Below are 15372 nucleotides of genomic sequence, written 5' to 3'. Positions count from 1 at the left end.
TAAACAAAAAATGTTTTCATCAGGCGCCAAAAAGAAAAGAGTAAAGTGATGGTGCCTGCCAGATGTCAATAGTCAGGGATTTCTAAAGTGTAGTAGGTGATGCTACATGAAAAGACCAATTTCTTACAAATGCAGAACAAGTATTACATGGCACCATAACACTGCCAGTTTCACAGATCAAATCAGCTGAATGGGCATATATGGTGTAAGGCAATCCCAGAAGTAAACTGGTCCCAAGCTGTGAAGGGTTTCATATATGTTTGTTGAAAATTGGGTTACTTTGGTGATTCTTGTCCAGTTGAACTGAACTGAAACCAGAAGAGCATATCATTCAAGATCCAGTGCTGGATCTTAAGAGTCAAATGAGTAAACTAATGGGAGCCAAGGGCCCACAGAACCTTGCTGTAGCGTTACTACCCAGTATGAATGCTTATCAAGAACTTGTTCCCACTGTGGCAGAGTAGATGAGCACATTCCCATCTGTTGTGCTCATAATGCACCATGTGATGTGGATTCTCTTTGCAGATCTGCATACTCAGTATCCCCTCAAAAGTTATGAAAGTTAATGCAGTTCAGAATTCCATATTTGAAACACAGCATGTTTAACACTAGCAGTCTGCCAGTCTTACCTTAATATATTAAGTTTATATTAATCCTAAACTATTCATTCCCCAACCTTGGGTCCCCAGGTATTATTGGACTTCAGTTCCCATCATCCTTGACCACACTGGGTGGGAAAGATGGGGGTTGGAATCCAACAGCAACTGGAGACCCAAGATTGGGGAAGGCTGCCTTACCTGCTTCTTCTTGTATGAAAAATACGATAATGAGATGGAGGGAAAGAATTCTGTTTGTTAACATGTATTATGCTTCCTTTTCTTTTGTTTGCATTGACACCCTGAAGAGCTGCTGCCACCAACATCATTAAAGGTGGAAAAGGTGGAGGAGACAGGGCTGACAATCTCTTGGCGCCCTCCCATGGACCCGGCTGCCAAGCAAATGATTGATGGCTACGCCGTGACGTACGTATCCTTCGACGGCTCTTACCGCTGGACTGATTATGTGGACCGAAGCCGTGCTGCCCACCATTTGCGGGCACTAGCCTCCGGCAAAGCCTACAATATTTCTGTCTTTTCAGTCAAACGCAAATCGAACAACAAGAATGATATCAGCAGGCCCGTCATGCTCGTCACTCGTACTAGTGAGTAGCTCATTCAGCGGGATAGAGTGGTGGGTGCAGAAATGCCTGGCTCCAGCAGTGAGGCAACTGTGTTTGCAGGTCTCTTTCAGACCCATAGAGGCACACAGCACGTTTCCCAAGCAATATGGAACAATAGAGCACAATGTCTTTTGTTTATAAGAGGAGTTTCTTCCCTACCAATCCGGTGTCATTGCTGTCGCACAACAAATTAAGATTATATATTCAAAACACAAAAACATTGGCCTGCACCCATGAATTTCCACTCCCCCACCCCCGGTACTTGTTCTCCTGCAGTGGCATCTATAGAAGTAAAAGTTGCTGTTAAAAATAAAAAATGTAGTGGAAGTTGCATCTCCGAAAAAAAACGATTGCCACACCCCACACAATTGTCACTCGAGAAACATTTGTAGAAGAACATCTTGTTTCTCAGTGTCTACTAATCCTTTAAGTATATTGATGTAACAGAGTCCAGAAGAGGCTAAATTGCTTGGATTTTGCTTTAGGTGCATAGCAAATATTGTAAAAGGAAGAAGGAGAAAAAAGCGAAGGGGAAAATGCAATATCCATTCCCATTAACATGAAGAATCCAACAATCCATTAAAAAGTTAAGAATGGTGCATCAGACTTATTTAAACATATGCATTTATATAAGCCATTGAAATTGGTGTCCAAATGAGGTTGTTGATTATAAGATACGTACAGGTGTCAAAATGGACATAAGATCTTCAGACCACTAATAGATGGTGGGTATTTGGGTTTTTCTAGTGGTGTTTGAAATGCCCCCAACAAGGTATTAAAGTGCTTGTTCCTTGATAGCACTCTATGCCTAGCTTTCTTTGCTAAGCCATCAGTAGTGGTCTCTGAACTACCTTATATGTAATAGCTGGCTTTTTTAATTATCTTTTTTTAAGCATAGAATTTCTAAGAAAAGGAATAAAAAATATAGTGGAATCACAACAGTGGATAATTCCTGTATTTAACAGTGATGCTCGTTTGGAATGTATGTTAGCTCAAAGTGGAGTCCTGGCGGGCAAAGGAAATTCCATCTAATCAGAGAGTATGATTGAATTTCTTTTTTTGGTAGGGAAAACAGATGCCAACAAAATGACAAATGATCTTGGGGAAGATCTGCTTGCACTCTCTCTCCCCCCCCCCCCCACTTTCAATTTTACTGAATGCTCCCCCCCCCCCACCAACGCCTTTCTAGACTTTAACAAAACATGCAAGGGGCATTCAGTAAAACTGAAAGACAGCATATTGAAACCTGATGAAAGAAGAGGATTTTATGCTCTTATAACCTGCAAAAAGATAATGATTAAAAGCAAAAGGAGAGGTGAAGCAGAAATTTTATATTAGGTAATGAGGCTGCCCTGAGAGATGTCGCAAACAATAGACTTTTTTCCTAGAGGAGGGAAAATATCTCTGCCTCAAGGGCATGAACTGATAAAGCCAGAAAGAAACCACCCTGAGGGTAGATTTATTGCATAACTGTTATTATTTTACTCTGAAATTCTTAGTGATGCTCACTGTTTCGAAAGAACCAGATAGACCATTGCGCCAATCTCTTCTTCTATTGTGCTGTACATATTTCTTGTCAACCAGCTGAAGTTGAAGGCCTTTAATACAGAGCACACATTATGCTTAAAACCAGGCTTCCTCAACCTCGGCCCACCAGATGTTTTTGGCCTACAACTCCCAGGATCCCTAGCTAGCAGGACCAGTGGTCAGGGATGATGGGAATTGTAGTCTCAAAACATCAGGAGGGCCGAGGTTGAGGAAGCCTGCTTAAAACCTCCTTGCTATAACTAATGTGTATATCCCATGAACTGTTGAGGGAGCTGAGAGTCTCCCATCATTCACCATCAGAGACTTTTGCTGCTTTGTAATCCTTTAAGAATTATATGGAAAAGGCTTCACTGGTAGTTGTCCATCGTGAGTTTAGCCTGTAACAATCCATTACTTTAGGCATTTCCATATGCAAGTGTGGTTTCTCCCCCATGTCAGTTATGCCACTTTGTCAACCTTAATGGGATGGGGATTGTACTGTTTCACATGACGGAACTAGCAGGATTGGTTGAGTGATACTGACTGAACAATCCTGGTGCACAGATAATTTATAGGAAACAGTGCTGCAGATTTGCCATATGCATTCCTCTGTAGCCGTCTAACTCCTTCTATAGCTTGTGGGATATTTGCATGCATATGATGTGTCTTACTCCCATACTAGTTAGCACCCTTTGCTTTTAACTACTTTCCTACTCACTTCTGCTATAATCCTACAGCATTAAGTTGGCCACACAGGAAGCTGCCCATCTGGATGGAGCCTTAGTTCACAGATTTATACCATCGAGCTTTTTTTTAATGCTCTTGGGCAATCAGCTGGTAACACCACATTGGCAGATCTCAGTTTGACAGATCACTTAGCGTATTCACAGGAACATCTTGCTGTTACCAGTCAAGAACAAGCCAAACACTGTACATGGTTCATACATAGCAAGCCCTTCATCTCCCTCACCACTATGAGGTTATATGGAGCCTGTAAATAGAAGAAATCATGCTTTGAATAAGTATGGTGGCAGTGTCTGCTGAGAAAGCCTACCTTGATGTCTGGGGCATTCTGTGGTTTCTATAAATTGTAGGTTTATCCTGGCTATGCTAATCCTCTGTGTGATTTGGCATTAAAGCTCTTTTAGGTAGGGATTAGCTGTATTGGACTCTGCTGCATGGGAAGCATAACTCACCCTTCCTAGGCATTGCCATCCATGTGGGCTAAGGAGCTCAAGGTGGCATGCCTGGTTCTCCTCCATTTTATACTCACAGCAACCCAGAGAAACTATGACTGGTCCAACATCAACTCTATGGTTCTATCACCTAGTGAGCTTTATGGCTGAGTGGAGATTTGAACAATGGTCTCCCAGGCCCTACCCCTAACACTAACCACTATGCAACACCAGCTTTACTAAGTGACTGTGCCATATGGTATCTTATGGGTGACCCTTGAATGCAAAGAAGGGTCCCATGAGGTTGCAAGATGCCATGCCCTATACTCCCAGTAAGGAAGGGGCCCTCTGCTGTAGAAGTCCTGCCAGAAAGCCCAGACTGACCCTTTTCTTCTGTAGGAAACTACTGAGATGAGAAGGAGGCCTCCAGCGGGGCGGGGCTCACCCATGAGGATCAAGTGAGTGTGTCACTGTCAAGTGGGGTGAGTCGTAACCGCCTCCTGCGTTTCCCCTCTCTCATCCTGCCAGGACCTCACCCAGTGGAGGGATTTGAAATTGCCAATGTGACTGCCACAACCATTACTGTGCAATGGGCTCTCCCCAGGCTCAAGTACGCCACGGTCAGCAAGGTGCGTGTGTCCATACGGCAGCCGGATGATGTAGAGGATCGTGCTGTGGAGTTAAACAATACAGTGACAAAATACACATTCTGGTGAGCAAGAAGCAAGAGACTTTCTGGGGGTGGAGGGAGGTAGGTGGTGGTGAATGAAAGTAGGTCAGGTGGTGGCTTGTTACTTGGTCAGTCAGTGGTGCTGGGAGGCAATGAAGAACATAAGAGGACCCTGCTGGATTTGGCCATTGGCCTATCTAGCCCAGCGTCCTGTTCTCACAGTGGCCAACCAGATGCCTGTGGGAAACCTACAAGCAGGACTGAGTACAAGAGCACTCTCCCTTCCCTTGGTTTCCATTGTGGTCCTGAGCTATTTAAGGCTTTATAGGTCAAAAGCAGCACTTTGATTTGGGCCCGGAAACTAATCGGCAGCCCATGCAATCAAGCCAGGATTGGTGTTATAACACTCAAACAGTCTTCCCTGCTGAGCAACCTGGCTGCTGAATTTTGCACCAGCTGAAGTTTCCAAACTATCTTCAGAAGCTGCCCCAGTGTATTGCAGTAATCTAACCTAGAGGTTACCAGAGCATAGACAACAGAATTTAGGCTATCCCTGTCCAGATAGGGGTGCAGCTGTGCTACCAAGCTGGTGGAGGGCACTCCGCACCACCAAGGCTACCTGATCCGCAAGCGACAGCAATGAATCCAGAAGTACCTCCAAGTTATATACCTGCTCCTTCAGAGGGTATGTAACCACATCAAGATCATGCCACCTCCCATCCATTTGGTCTAGGGAAATGCCCACTAACTGCCTCAGTCTTATCTGAATCAAGGCAAGACCACAGTCCAGCACATCCACATATACAGATGCAAAGGAGAAGCAGAGTTTTGTTTGACAATATACTTCAAAGCATCAGGTGACCCCACTCAACAATTCCATGTAGATGTTAAGCAGCATGGGGGATAAAATTGAACCCTCAGGAACCCCACATTAAAGGCTCCATGGAGCTGAAGAGCACTCCCCCAACATCATCCTCCAATTATCATCAAAGTAGGACCAGAACCAGAACCACTGCAAAGTAGTGCCACCAATTCAGGCAGCTGCTCCAGAAGGTTACCATGGTTGATGGTATTGAAAGCAACTGAGAGGTCAAGGAGAAATTAACAGGGACACCGTCGCTCTCTTGCCAGGGGTAATAATCAAAAAGGGTGACCAAGCAGTTTCTGTACCAAAACCAGGCCTAAACCCCGATTGAACTGGATCTAGAAAATCAGTTTCCTCCAAAAGCGCCTAGATCAGGTCTGTGACCACCTGCTCAATAACCTTAACCAAGAAAGGGAGAGTGGCAACTGGTCAGTAGTGACTTAAGATTTTACCACGGCCGCCTTCAAGCAGGCAGGGACCACCCCCTCTTGCAAGGAGGCATTAATCACCTCTCTGGCCCAGGCAGCTGCTACTTTTTTATCAGCCAAGAGGGACAAGGGTCCAGAGTGCAAGTGGTCACCCTGGTGGATCCACACACCTTGTCCAGATCCTTGAGCCTTACCAAATGAAACACATGATACACATTCAACACAAGACTAGACTGTACTCTGGACACCTCTTGAGATGCATCTGTTCTAACAGTGGAGTCAATTGATTTTCTCCTCAAAATGCTTTGCAAACAAGTCACAGTGAGCTACTGTCGATTCTGCTACTTCCTTTGGGCCAGACTGTACTACCTGGAAAAGCTCTGCCAGATGGCATAGTGAGGATGCAGTGGAGGCAGCAATATATGGCTTCTTTGCTGCCTTCACTGCCACTGTTAGGCTAGATGATGAGCCCCCACCGGTGTTTTCTTCCACTCGCGTACAAGCTATCTCCCAGCTTGTTTCATTGCCCTGAGCTCCGAGGTATAACTTGAGACTCTTCAGTTAGAAAGAATTTGAGGCTCAGATGGGATGGAAAGGAATTTGGAATTGACATTGCTTTCAGGTATTTGCTTCATGCATTCAACAGCTCTCTGTGTGCAGTAGATATTTGTTCACATTTCTATCTGAGTGGGTAGTTTATGCAAGTCTCTGACTCAGCAGCAGTCAATAAGCTTGTTCTTTGTTCCCAAATCATAGCATCTGACTGAGACTTACCCAGCGTATCTAATCTTCCAACAGGGACCTTCAGCCAGGGCAGAAGTATCTTATTCACATGTGGACCTTGAGTGGCCTCAGTGCAGAAGACCATCCCACTGAGAGCTTTGCTACTGCACCCGTCTACGTGTGGACACGTGAGTTTGATAGAAAATTCCCTGACTTGCTTCTTGCCTCTCCACCTTTATTGCCCACTAACCAACTTTTTTAAAGCACTTTTTCCCCTGTGGTGAATCGTACTTGGCCTGAGCATTAGGTTCAGAGTTGGAGCTCAAAGTGAGGTTGTGATGCTTAAGGGAGAGTCAGGTACAAGAGTCCTATTTAACAACAAACTCCTATAAGGCTATGTACCATACTACTTTTCATTAATATATGTTCAGAATAACTGAAAAGCTCTTTTCCATGTGAGTGTATGTCTATTTTATATTTAATATTGCACAACTGCAACTATCAAACTTTTTTTGCTAGATTTTTGAAGCGCTTTAAGGAGGTACCTGCTAAATTTGGAAACTTCCTTTTGCAAGTGCAACTAGCAGTTCTATGGTAGAGGTTTTTTTCCCCCTGCAGAGCTGTTACAGGCATCCTTTGGATAGTGCCTATGACAGTCCCTCCTTTGTCCCCATGTCTCTGAACAGTTTCTCTTTCTTCTCTGGGAACGCAATGCCTGTTTCCTGGTAGAATCCCAGTGGCCAAATAACAACTGAGCCACCCAGAGGATTGCAGCAGGGTAAGAGGGCACCTTTGTTTAATCATTTGAGAAAGCATGGTGGAAAGAGAACAGTTTTGCCTCCAAGGGCTCCCTGCCCCTTGTTTCAACTGCCCAGCGGATAAGAAGAATAAAGGGCAATTGAAAGGAATTCCACATTGATCTTCCTCCTTCTCCCTGAACAGGACCTCTTCCTCCTAGAAACCTCACAGCATCCAGAGTCACAGCCACCTCTGTTCAGATGGTCTGGGAACAGCCCCTGGTTGGCACAGTGGAAGGTTACATCATCAATGTCACCACCAGTCAAAGTGTGAAGAGCCGCTACGTGCCCAATGGGAAGCTATCTTCCTACACAGTGCGTGACCTGAACCCAGGTCAAAGATATCGCTTATCAGTGATGGCTGTTCAAAACACAGATCAAGGACAAGTAACTAGCGAGCCTGCCCACCTGTACATTACGGCCTGTAAGTCCAGCTTCCCATTTCCTATGTTCATAGCTTTCTGCAAGCCTTTTGTTTCTTTTTTAATATGACATTATGTGGGCCCTAGCCTCTTAGGATGTCAGCATGTATATTCAACATATCATCATATCAAGAGAGAGAGAGAGAGAGAGAGAGAGAGAGATCCATCTACAGCAAAAGATAGTGTTGGCCCATAGTGATTCTCTGTGATGAGGACTTTTCGAAGCGAGAGCAGAGAATACCCATTTTACATGCTGCTGCCCTGGGGATACGTGAATGAACAAGAAACAAGTAATTACAAAATTAGAAAGGTCCTCTTTAACACCCCCCCTTGCTTTTGCTCATTTTGAATTTAATATCCTTGCAGATATTAAGAGAGCAAGTAAATTGTGATTTTTCAACAACAAAATCAGCCAAGGAAGAGGGCTGAATCTAATTAGAATTGTGACCTTCGGAGGACTTAACCCATTCCCACAGTACTGTGCTGTCTGCTATTTTGTTGGTGTGGGAGCAGAGTCATTGAGAAATAAAACTACCACCACCAACGCACCAAAGCCTAATCATATCTACACACCCGCTGATGTAAATATTTTTAAGGGAGTAGGAGATCCAGCTGGAGAGGGGTCTCCAAGGCAGATCTTATTATGTGGGCAGGTTCAAGTGTAAAGAGGCAGTCCCTGAGGTACTTGAGTCCTAAGCCATTTAGGGCTTTATAGGTCAATAGGTAAAGGTAAAGGGACCCCTGACCATTAGGCCCAGTCGTGGCCAACTCTGGGGTTGCGGTGCTCATCTCGCTTTACTGGCTGAGGGAGCCGGCGTACAGCTTCTGGGTCATGTGGCCAGCATGACTAAGCCGCTTCTGGGGAACCAGAGCAGCGCACAGAAACGCCGTTTACCTTTCCTGCGGAGTGGTACCTATTCATCTACTTGCACTTTGACGTGCTTTCAAACTGCTAGGTTGGCAGGAGCAGGGACCGAGCAACAGGAGCTCACCCCGTTGCGGGGATTCGAACCGGCGACCTTCTGATTGGCAAGTCCTAGGCTTTGTGGTTTAACCCACAGCGCCACCCGCATATAGACGTACCCTAAATTGTACCTGGAGAAGAAGTTGGTGTAGTTGTATTAAAGCTGGCATGGTTCACTCAGTCACAGTAAAACATAACCTTCTCTGGTCTGCAGTGCAGAAGGATGGCACCCCAGAAAGGCGCTGGAGCCAAACAGGGCATCCCCGTGTGCTGAGAAACCGGGTCCCCCCGGCATTCCTGCCAGAACTGCGTCTGCTTGCTGATCACAATGCCCCTGAGGAACCCTCACAAGCACCTAGGTAAAGAATGGGGCTCAGTTGCCATGCAAAACGAAACAGATTACACACTGTGACTCATGAGGTGCTGAAATCGGAGTATGTCAGTTCAGCTGACACTGTATGACAAATGGGAATGTCCAAGTGCAGTGGCGTAGCGTGGGTTGTCAGCACCCGGGGCAAGACAAGTAATTTGCGCCCCCTAACCCGTGGATTTGTGCCCCCTAACCCGTGGATTTGCGCCCCCTAACCCTAACCCCCAGATGTTGCGCCCGGTGCGGCCAGCCCCCCCTGCACCCCCCACGCTACACCACTGGTCCAAGTGTTTTTCTTTTAAAGGTTTACAGAGCTAGTGGATGGCAGAGGGAGGATCACCACTAAATTCAGCAACTTGCCCAGTAGATCTGTCACTGTGAGAACACGTAAGTGCCCTTCATCCTCCCTACTTGTATTCTTTGTCTCCTGATGTGTTGTTTAGTCGTTTAGTCATGTCCGACTCTTCGTGACCCCATGGACCAGAGCACGCCAGGCACTTCTGTCTTCCACTGCCTCCTGCAGTTTGGTCAGGCTTATGTTTGTAGCTTCGAGAACACCGTCCAACCATCTCGTCCTCTGCCTTCCCCTTCTCCTTGTGCCCTCTATCTTTCCCAACATCAGGGTCTTTTCCAGGGAGTCTTCTCTTCTCATGAGGTGGCCTAAGTACTGGAGCCTCAGCTTCACAATCTGTCCTTCGAGTGAGCACTCAGGGCTGATTTCCTTAAGAATGGAGAGGTTTGATCTTCTTGCAGTCCATGGGACTCTCAAGAGTCTCCTCCAGCACCATAATTCAAAAGCATCAATTCTTCGGCGATCAGCCTTCTTTATGGTCCATTTCTTTGTCTCCTAGCAGTGCACTAAGGTATTGTTGGCTTCCTTTTCTAGAACCTGAGGCTCCCATGAAAATGGAAGAAAATAGGGAGGAATCAACCAAACACGTCAGCCAGGCACTCCACCTATCGGAACCTGAGAACAGCAAGAGGGAAAGTAAGTTTAAAGAGATAACGAGCAACTCTGGAAAAATCCAGAAGTCAAAGATGGTACAAGGCCACACAAATAAAATGCACAAATAAAATATAAGTCTGCTAAAAATGAAAATACACTTAAATGCCTGGGATAGCAGGGATAACAATGTTTGCAACAGGGGAATTCCACAAATGGGTTGCCATCCACCTTCCACCGGAGAAACTCCTCAAGGAACAGGCACTTATTGCTTTGGGGGGGAAATAGCTTTGTTGTGATAATAATTAGGATTACTCTCTTTTTCTAATGAAATAGTAATTGCTGGGTGAGCCTAGCTAGAGATAGAACTTCTCTCCTTTTTATTATTTGTCATATACTCTCACTGCCACTTAAACAACCAGTCAGTCTAGTCTAGTGTTCTTTGATAGGATCTCACTGATGAGCAGGCTCTTGTGAATTGAACAGTGGACCATGATCTTACTACTACTCAATCCAAATATATATATTTTCTAGTACCTTTTTGTAGGCATAACACTAAGGAGGTTAAAGGAGGATATCTTGCTGCTGTATGTGTAATCCTGAACGATCTGCACAGGGATTGAGTATTGGTCTCTGTATATACCCTGATGGGATGTCATGTGGACCATAAACTACACTAACAAATCGAACAAAAAACGGGCCATGTCTGATCAGTAGTGACGTTCACAGGGATATAGAAAGGAACAGCAAGATAAAATTACGCATAGCCTGTTAAGCAGTAAAAAGCTTCTGTTTTAATAGATACACATGCAAGGATGTGCACATGTATTTGTCATTAACAATAAAGTGCACTTCTTGAATACTGTTTTTTTTCTGCAAGAAAATTGTCTCTTAGGTGACAAGTTATCTCGGGGACACTTCACAGACAGTCCTAAGGTTTAGCTGGAGCAAGGGGAGAATCTTTCCAGTAACTAAGAACTAGGGATTGTTCCTTTTGATGTGTACATTACATTGCACTTTTCACCTCAAGCAAACAGGTTTTGTATTGTTTTAAAAAAAACTACAAATGACTTTTTACTTTCTCAAACACTTTTTTTTACTCCTGCTTTTTTCCAACTAGCATGTGGGCAAACTAGTCATATACAAGGTTGTTCTCTGGCTTGGTGGACTAACTCATGATCCCAGTTTGGGCACTTGCATGGTTGGCTACACTAAATGATTGCAGTTGACATTCCCACCCTCACCTAAAGATTTGACATAATAATGAACCATCCGAGGAGTTTCCCAGCCCCTGCAGGATCCCATGGCTCACTCCTGTACACAGGACAGACATACTTGCAAGTAACTGTGAAGAAAGCTAAGCAACTTGCCTTTGATTCACCTGCTCTCAAATCTGAATGCTAGCTCCCATCTTCCTTTCTAACATAAGTAAGACATAGTACTCTGCCTGTTGCTTGGAAGTACTATTGATGCATCCTTTAACTGTTGAGTGCAAATTCCAGGATATCTTCCTTTATGCAGCCATATAAATTTTCGCTTGGCTGTTTTGCTGGCCCATGTAGGACCAGCATGGATAGCTGGCTCGGGTGAATATCTGATGTTTCCTCCCTTTATGGTCTTGAATTATGGGCTACTACTAAAATGAGGCTGCATTTTTAAGCTGTATTTTAAGCCGTATTTTAATTGTTTGTTGTTGCTGTTCTCTATTACATTTTATTGTACTTTATATTTGTAATTTATTTATTTATTTATTGTAATTTATATTATATTTGGTGTTAGCCACTCTGAGCCTGGCCCTGGCCGGGGAGGGCAGGGTATAATTATTATTATTAATTATTATTATTATTATTATTATTATTATTATTATTATCATCATCATCATTATCATTATCATGATTATCATCCCTTTCATCACCAGGTGGCAAGCAGAACTGTTCCATAAACTTCTGCCAAAACGGGGGGACCTGTGTTGCTGCCCCAGAGTCTTATCACTGCGATTGCAATCCTGGATTCAAGGGCAGACAATGTGAACTAGGTGAGTTAAGAACAACGCAGGCTTCTCTGGACTCTCCTAACGGTATGATACTATGGGTGCTTCCAGATGTGGATGACTTTTAATTGTTTAGTCAATCTTGACCTTCCTCCTAAAGGAGCCCAGGGCATCAAACGGTGAAGTGATAAAACAAGTGATAAAATAATACAATTAAAAATAGAAAAGTTAAAATTTTAAAAACAACTAAAAACATGTGAATATTAGTAGCACCCAGTTGTTCCTGCTCTACTGCAAGTAGAAGAGCCACTCTGATTCCAGACTTTACACTCTGCAGCCAAGTGGGCAACCCCCATTTTCCCAGTGTGTATGCCATACAAAGGCACTGTGGGTTGGTGGTTCCTGTATCTGGGAGACCGGCCAGTTGCCTATTCTGGATGGAGTTCCCTCAGAAAGAAGAGTTTCGGGGTGCTTCTGGGTCCATCTTTGTCTGGACGCTCTGGTTGCCTCAGTGGCTAGGAGTGCCTTTTATCAGCTACAGCTGGCATGACAGCTACAGCTGTTTGTGGACAGGGTTAGTCTGGCCACAGTAATTCATGCAATGGTAACATCAAGGCTCAATTATCACAATGCACTACCCTGGGCCTGTTCTGGAGGCTCTAGCTAGTGCAAAACGCTGCACCCAGGCTGTTGATTAATGAAAACACTTCATGCAGTGCATAGTCAAACTACAGAGCTTGCTCCCCCAGGAGGCAGTGATGGCCACCAACTTGGATGGCTGTAAAAGAGAACTAGACAAATTCATGGAGGAAAGGGCTATCAGTGGCTACTAGGTAGGAGTGTCAGCTTGGCCCCCCTGCTGTGGGTGCCATGCAGCATGAATGACCCTGGTACCAAAATCTGTGGGTCCCCAGCCCCTTCATGGGGAATTTTGTGGGTGCTCAGGCACCCAGGGAGTTGGCACCTATGCTACTAGGCATGATGGCTATGCTGTACCTCCACAGCTAGAGGCAGCAATGCTTCTGAATACCAGTTGCTGCAAACCAAAGGATGGGAGAGTACTCTTTTGCTCCCTGGTTTCTAGTTGGCCATTCTTATACTCTTTATGTTGATGAGGAGAGACCACTGCCAGCAGATAACTTCAGTGCTCAGGTTGGGCTGGCTGTCCATAGGATACTGGGAACAGGTTCGAGGTTCGTTATTAATTTCCAAGGCCCTTAACAACTTGAGTGTAGGGTAACTCAGGGACTGCCTGATCCCTTAGATTCCTGCTTGATCACTGAGGTCTTTGAAGAGGTCGCTGTTAGTGGTCCCCTGTGGCTCAGATGTATAGCTTGTAACTACAAGGAGCCATGTGTTCAGGATGGAGGGCCCAGTTTTATGGAGCTCCCTTCCAGTTTAACTGAGAGAGGCCTCTTCTCTGTTGAACTTCTGGCACTTACTGAAGACGCCAAGATTTCTTTGATTATGGGAATAACAGTGCTCTCTCCTTCCAAACTGTTGGTTTAATGAATCTGCTTACCTCCGTTCACTCACCAGCACTTGGGGCAGGAATGTATTTAGAAGGCATTAGTTCTAAGTCAACCCACCTTTGAATAACAGGATCAATGCTTAGAAATTGGACTTGAAATATCTCTCTGTGCTTATTATAGTCCTCCCTCCCCAACCATGCCAATTTCTCTCTTCAGCCTGCAAGAAGGTGCCTCAGTCTTGTACTCGGCTTTACTCAGAAACCAAATCCTTTCCAGTCTGGGAAGGAGGTGTCTGTCATTATCTGTAAGTACTGTCTCACAGAACATTATTCAGAGATCAAATTAGCTCTCAGTCCCATTTTGATAGATAGGGCCTTGTACATTCCATTTTTGTTGTCCTGCTATTAATCCCCCATACACAGGAATATAAAAGTACATGAACATCTGGAAATACAAAGAATTTTGTGAATTAAATATTCCCTGTTCTATCAAAAAAAAAGGTTTCTAGGATCCTAGAGAGGAGGCAGGAATAAACGCGGACAGTAAGCCAACTGAAGTTTGTAGTGCAGACATACACAAATGGTTGCAGAATGTGATTGCTGTGCAGGTTCTAAGATGTGATAGATCATGAATGGTGCAAATGGTGAGCAACTCAGGGAATGGTGAAGAACTCATAATTTGGCTGCCGGTGGTTTTGGAGGGGCAGGCACTTGGGGGAAGATAGGAACTTGAGGATATACAAATGTCCATTTAGTGCTGGAGGTTTCTCTGTCAAAGTAGGAATGTTGGTGGAAATTAGGGAGGTCCAAGCTATGTGAGAGGTTCACAACCAACATACTATTCAACTATAGCCAAGCAGACTTTTCATCATTCCTACTCTTAACTTGCATTTGCTGTTGTGGTAGATACAAGAGGATCTACAAAGTGCACCAGGATGTCTGCTACAAGGAGAGCTGTGAGAGCACTGTTTCAAATAAGGCACACAGCAGGTAAAGGAATGTTGGTGGCTTTGTGGGAAGTCATAGCTGTGGGGGAAACCCTTGGAATGCAATATCCAACTCCTGATTTCTGACATTACTGATGGTTTAGGTTAGCAGCAACCATCTAATCTTGATGTTAACTTATGGGTTGTTTAGACCGCTGGAGTGTTTAAATCTGTGATCATTTACTCAGTCAATATTATTGCTACTTTAATTCTGCTGCCATTGCCCAACATGCTGCTGGAGCAAAGTAGCATTCAGAACAAGCAGAGTATGTTTGAATGTTTTATAGATTTAACGTTCTCCTGTTTGTTTCAGAAAACAAAGTAACAGACACTGAAGCCATATAGTAAGTATCTTTGCAGGGAAATATAGGGAACGGGGGCTCCATAAACCTCTGTGCTGGATAAACCACCGAACAGGGTTCTGAGCATCCCTGAGCATTGACCTTGCTGGCTGGAGCTGATGTCTTAACAATAGCAGAGGACCATAGCTTCCCCAGCCCTAGGGGTCTTGTAAGGAACAAGTTATCTAGAATCTCACTGGGTGGGACATATCCTTTATCCTGCTACTTGTAGCAAATTCCTTTTGAAAAGTTCCCACAGCTGAGCATATTGTGGGTGTTCTCTAACTGCATCATAATGGTGAACAAATGCTTTCTGAGGTGAGCAGGGCTGAGCAACTGGATCTTGCTCCATCTATGGTGGAGCAGCCTCTTTGCTGGCAGAAAACTTCAAAATATTGCTGGGCAGGTAAAGGTAAAGGGACCCCTGACCATTAGGTCCAGTCGTGACAGACTCTGGGGTTGCGGCGCTCATCTCGCTTTA

At 44.6% G+C, this 15372-nt stretch overlaps 1 protein-coding gene across 3 annotated transcripts in view; it reads left to right on the top strand.

Annotated features, from left to right (window-relative positions):
* SNED1 (sushi, nidogen and EGF like domains 1) overlaps positions 1-15372 on the top strand; it is a 74596-nt gene that overhangs the window by 57184 nt on the left and 2040 nt on the right. For all 3 annotated transcript variants that reach the window (XM_083506294.1, XM_083506296.1, XM_083506295.1), the window contains 11 exons: positions 905-1201; positions 4450-4633; positions 6683-6795; positions 7550-7828; positions 9005-9149; positions 9465-9547; positions 10047-10148; positions 12022-12138; positions 13782-13869; positions 14471-14554; positions 14864-14894. In XM_083506294.1, coding sequence (XP_083362420.1) covers positions 905-1201; positions 4450-4633; positions 6683-6795; positions 7550-7828; positions 9005-9149; positions 9465-9547; positions 10047-10148; positions 12022-12138; positions 13782-13869; positions 14471-14554; positions 14864-14885 — 1514 coding nt within the window. In that variant the 3' untranslated portion in view covers positions 14886-14894. The remainder of the gene's footprint in view (positions 1-904; positions 1202-4449; positions 4634-6682; positions 6796-7549; positions 7829-9004; positions 9150-9464; positions 9548-10046; positions 10149-12021; positions 12139-13781; positions 13870-14470; positions 14555-14863; positions 14895-15372) is intronic.

Source organism: Podarcis liolepis, assembly GCF_965112155.1.
Source record: "Podarcis liolepis genome assembly, chromosome: 5".
Lineage (NCBI taxonomy): Eukaryota > Metazoa > Chordata > Lepidosauria > Squamata > Lacertidae > Podarcis > Podarcis liolepis.
Note: the sequence above shows the minus strand (reverse complement) of the source record. Positions and strands in the feature narration are given on the sequence as shown.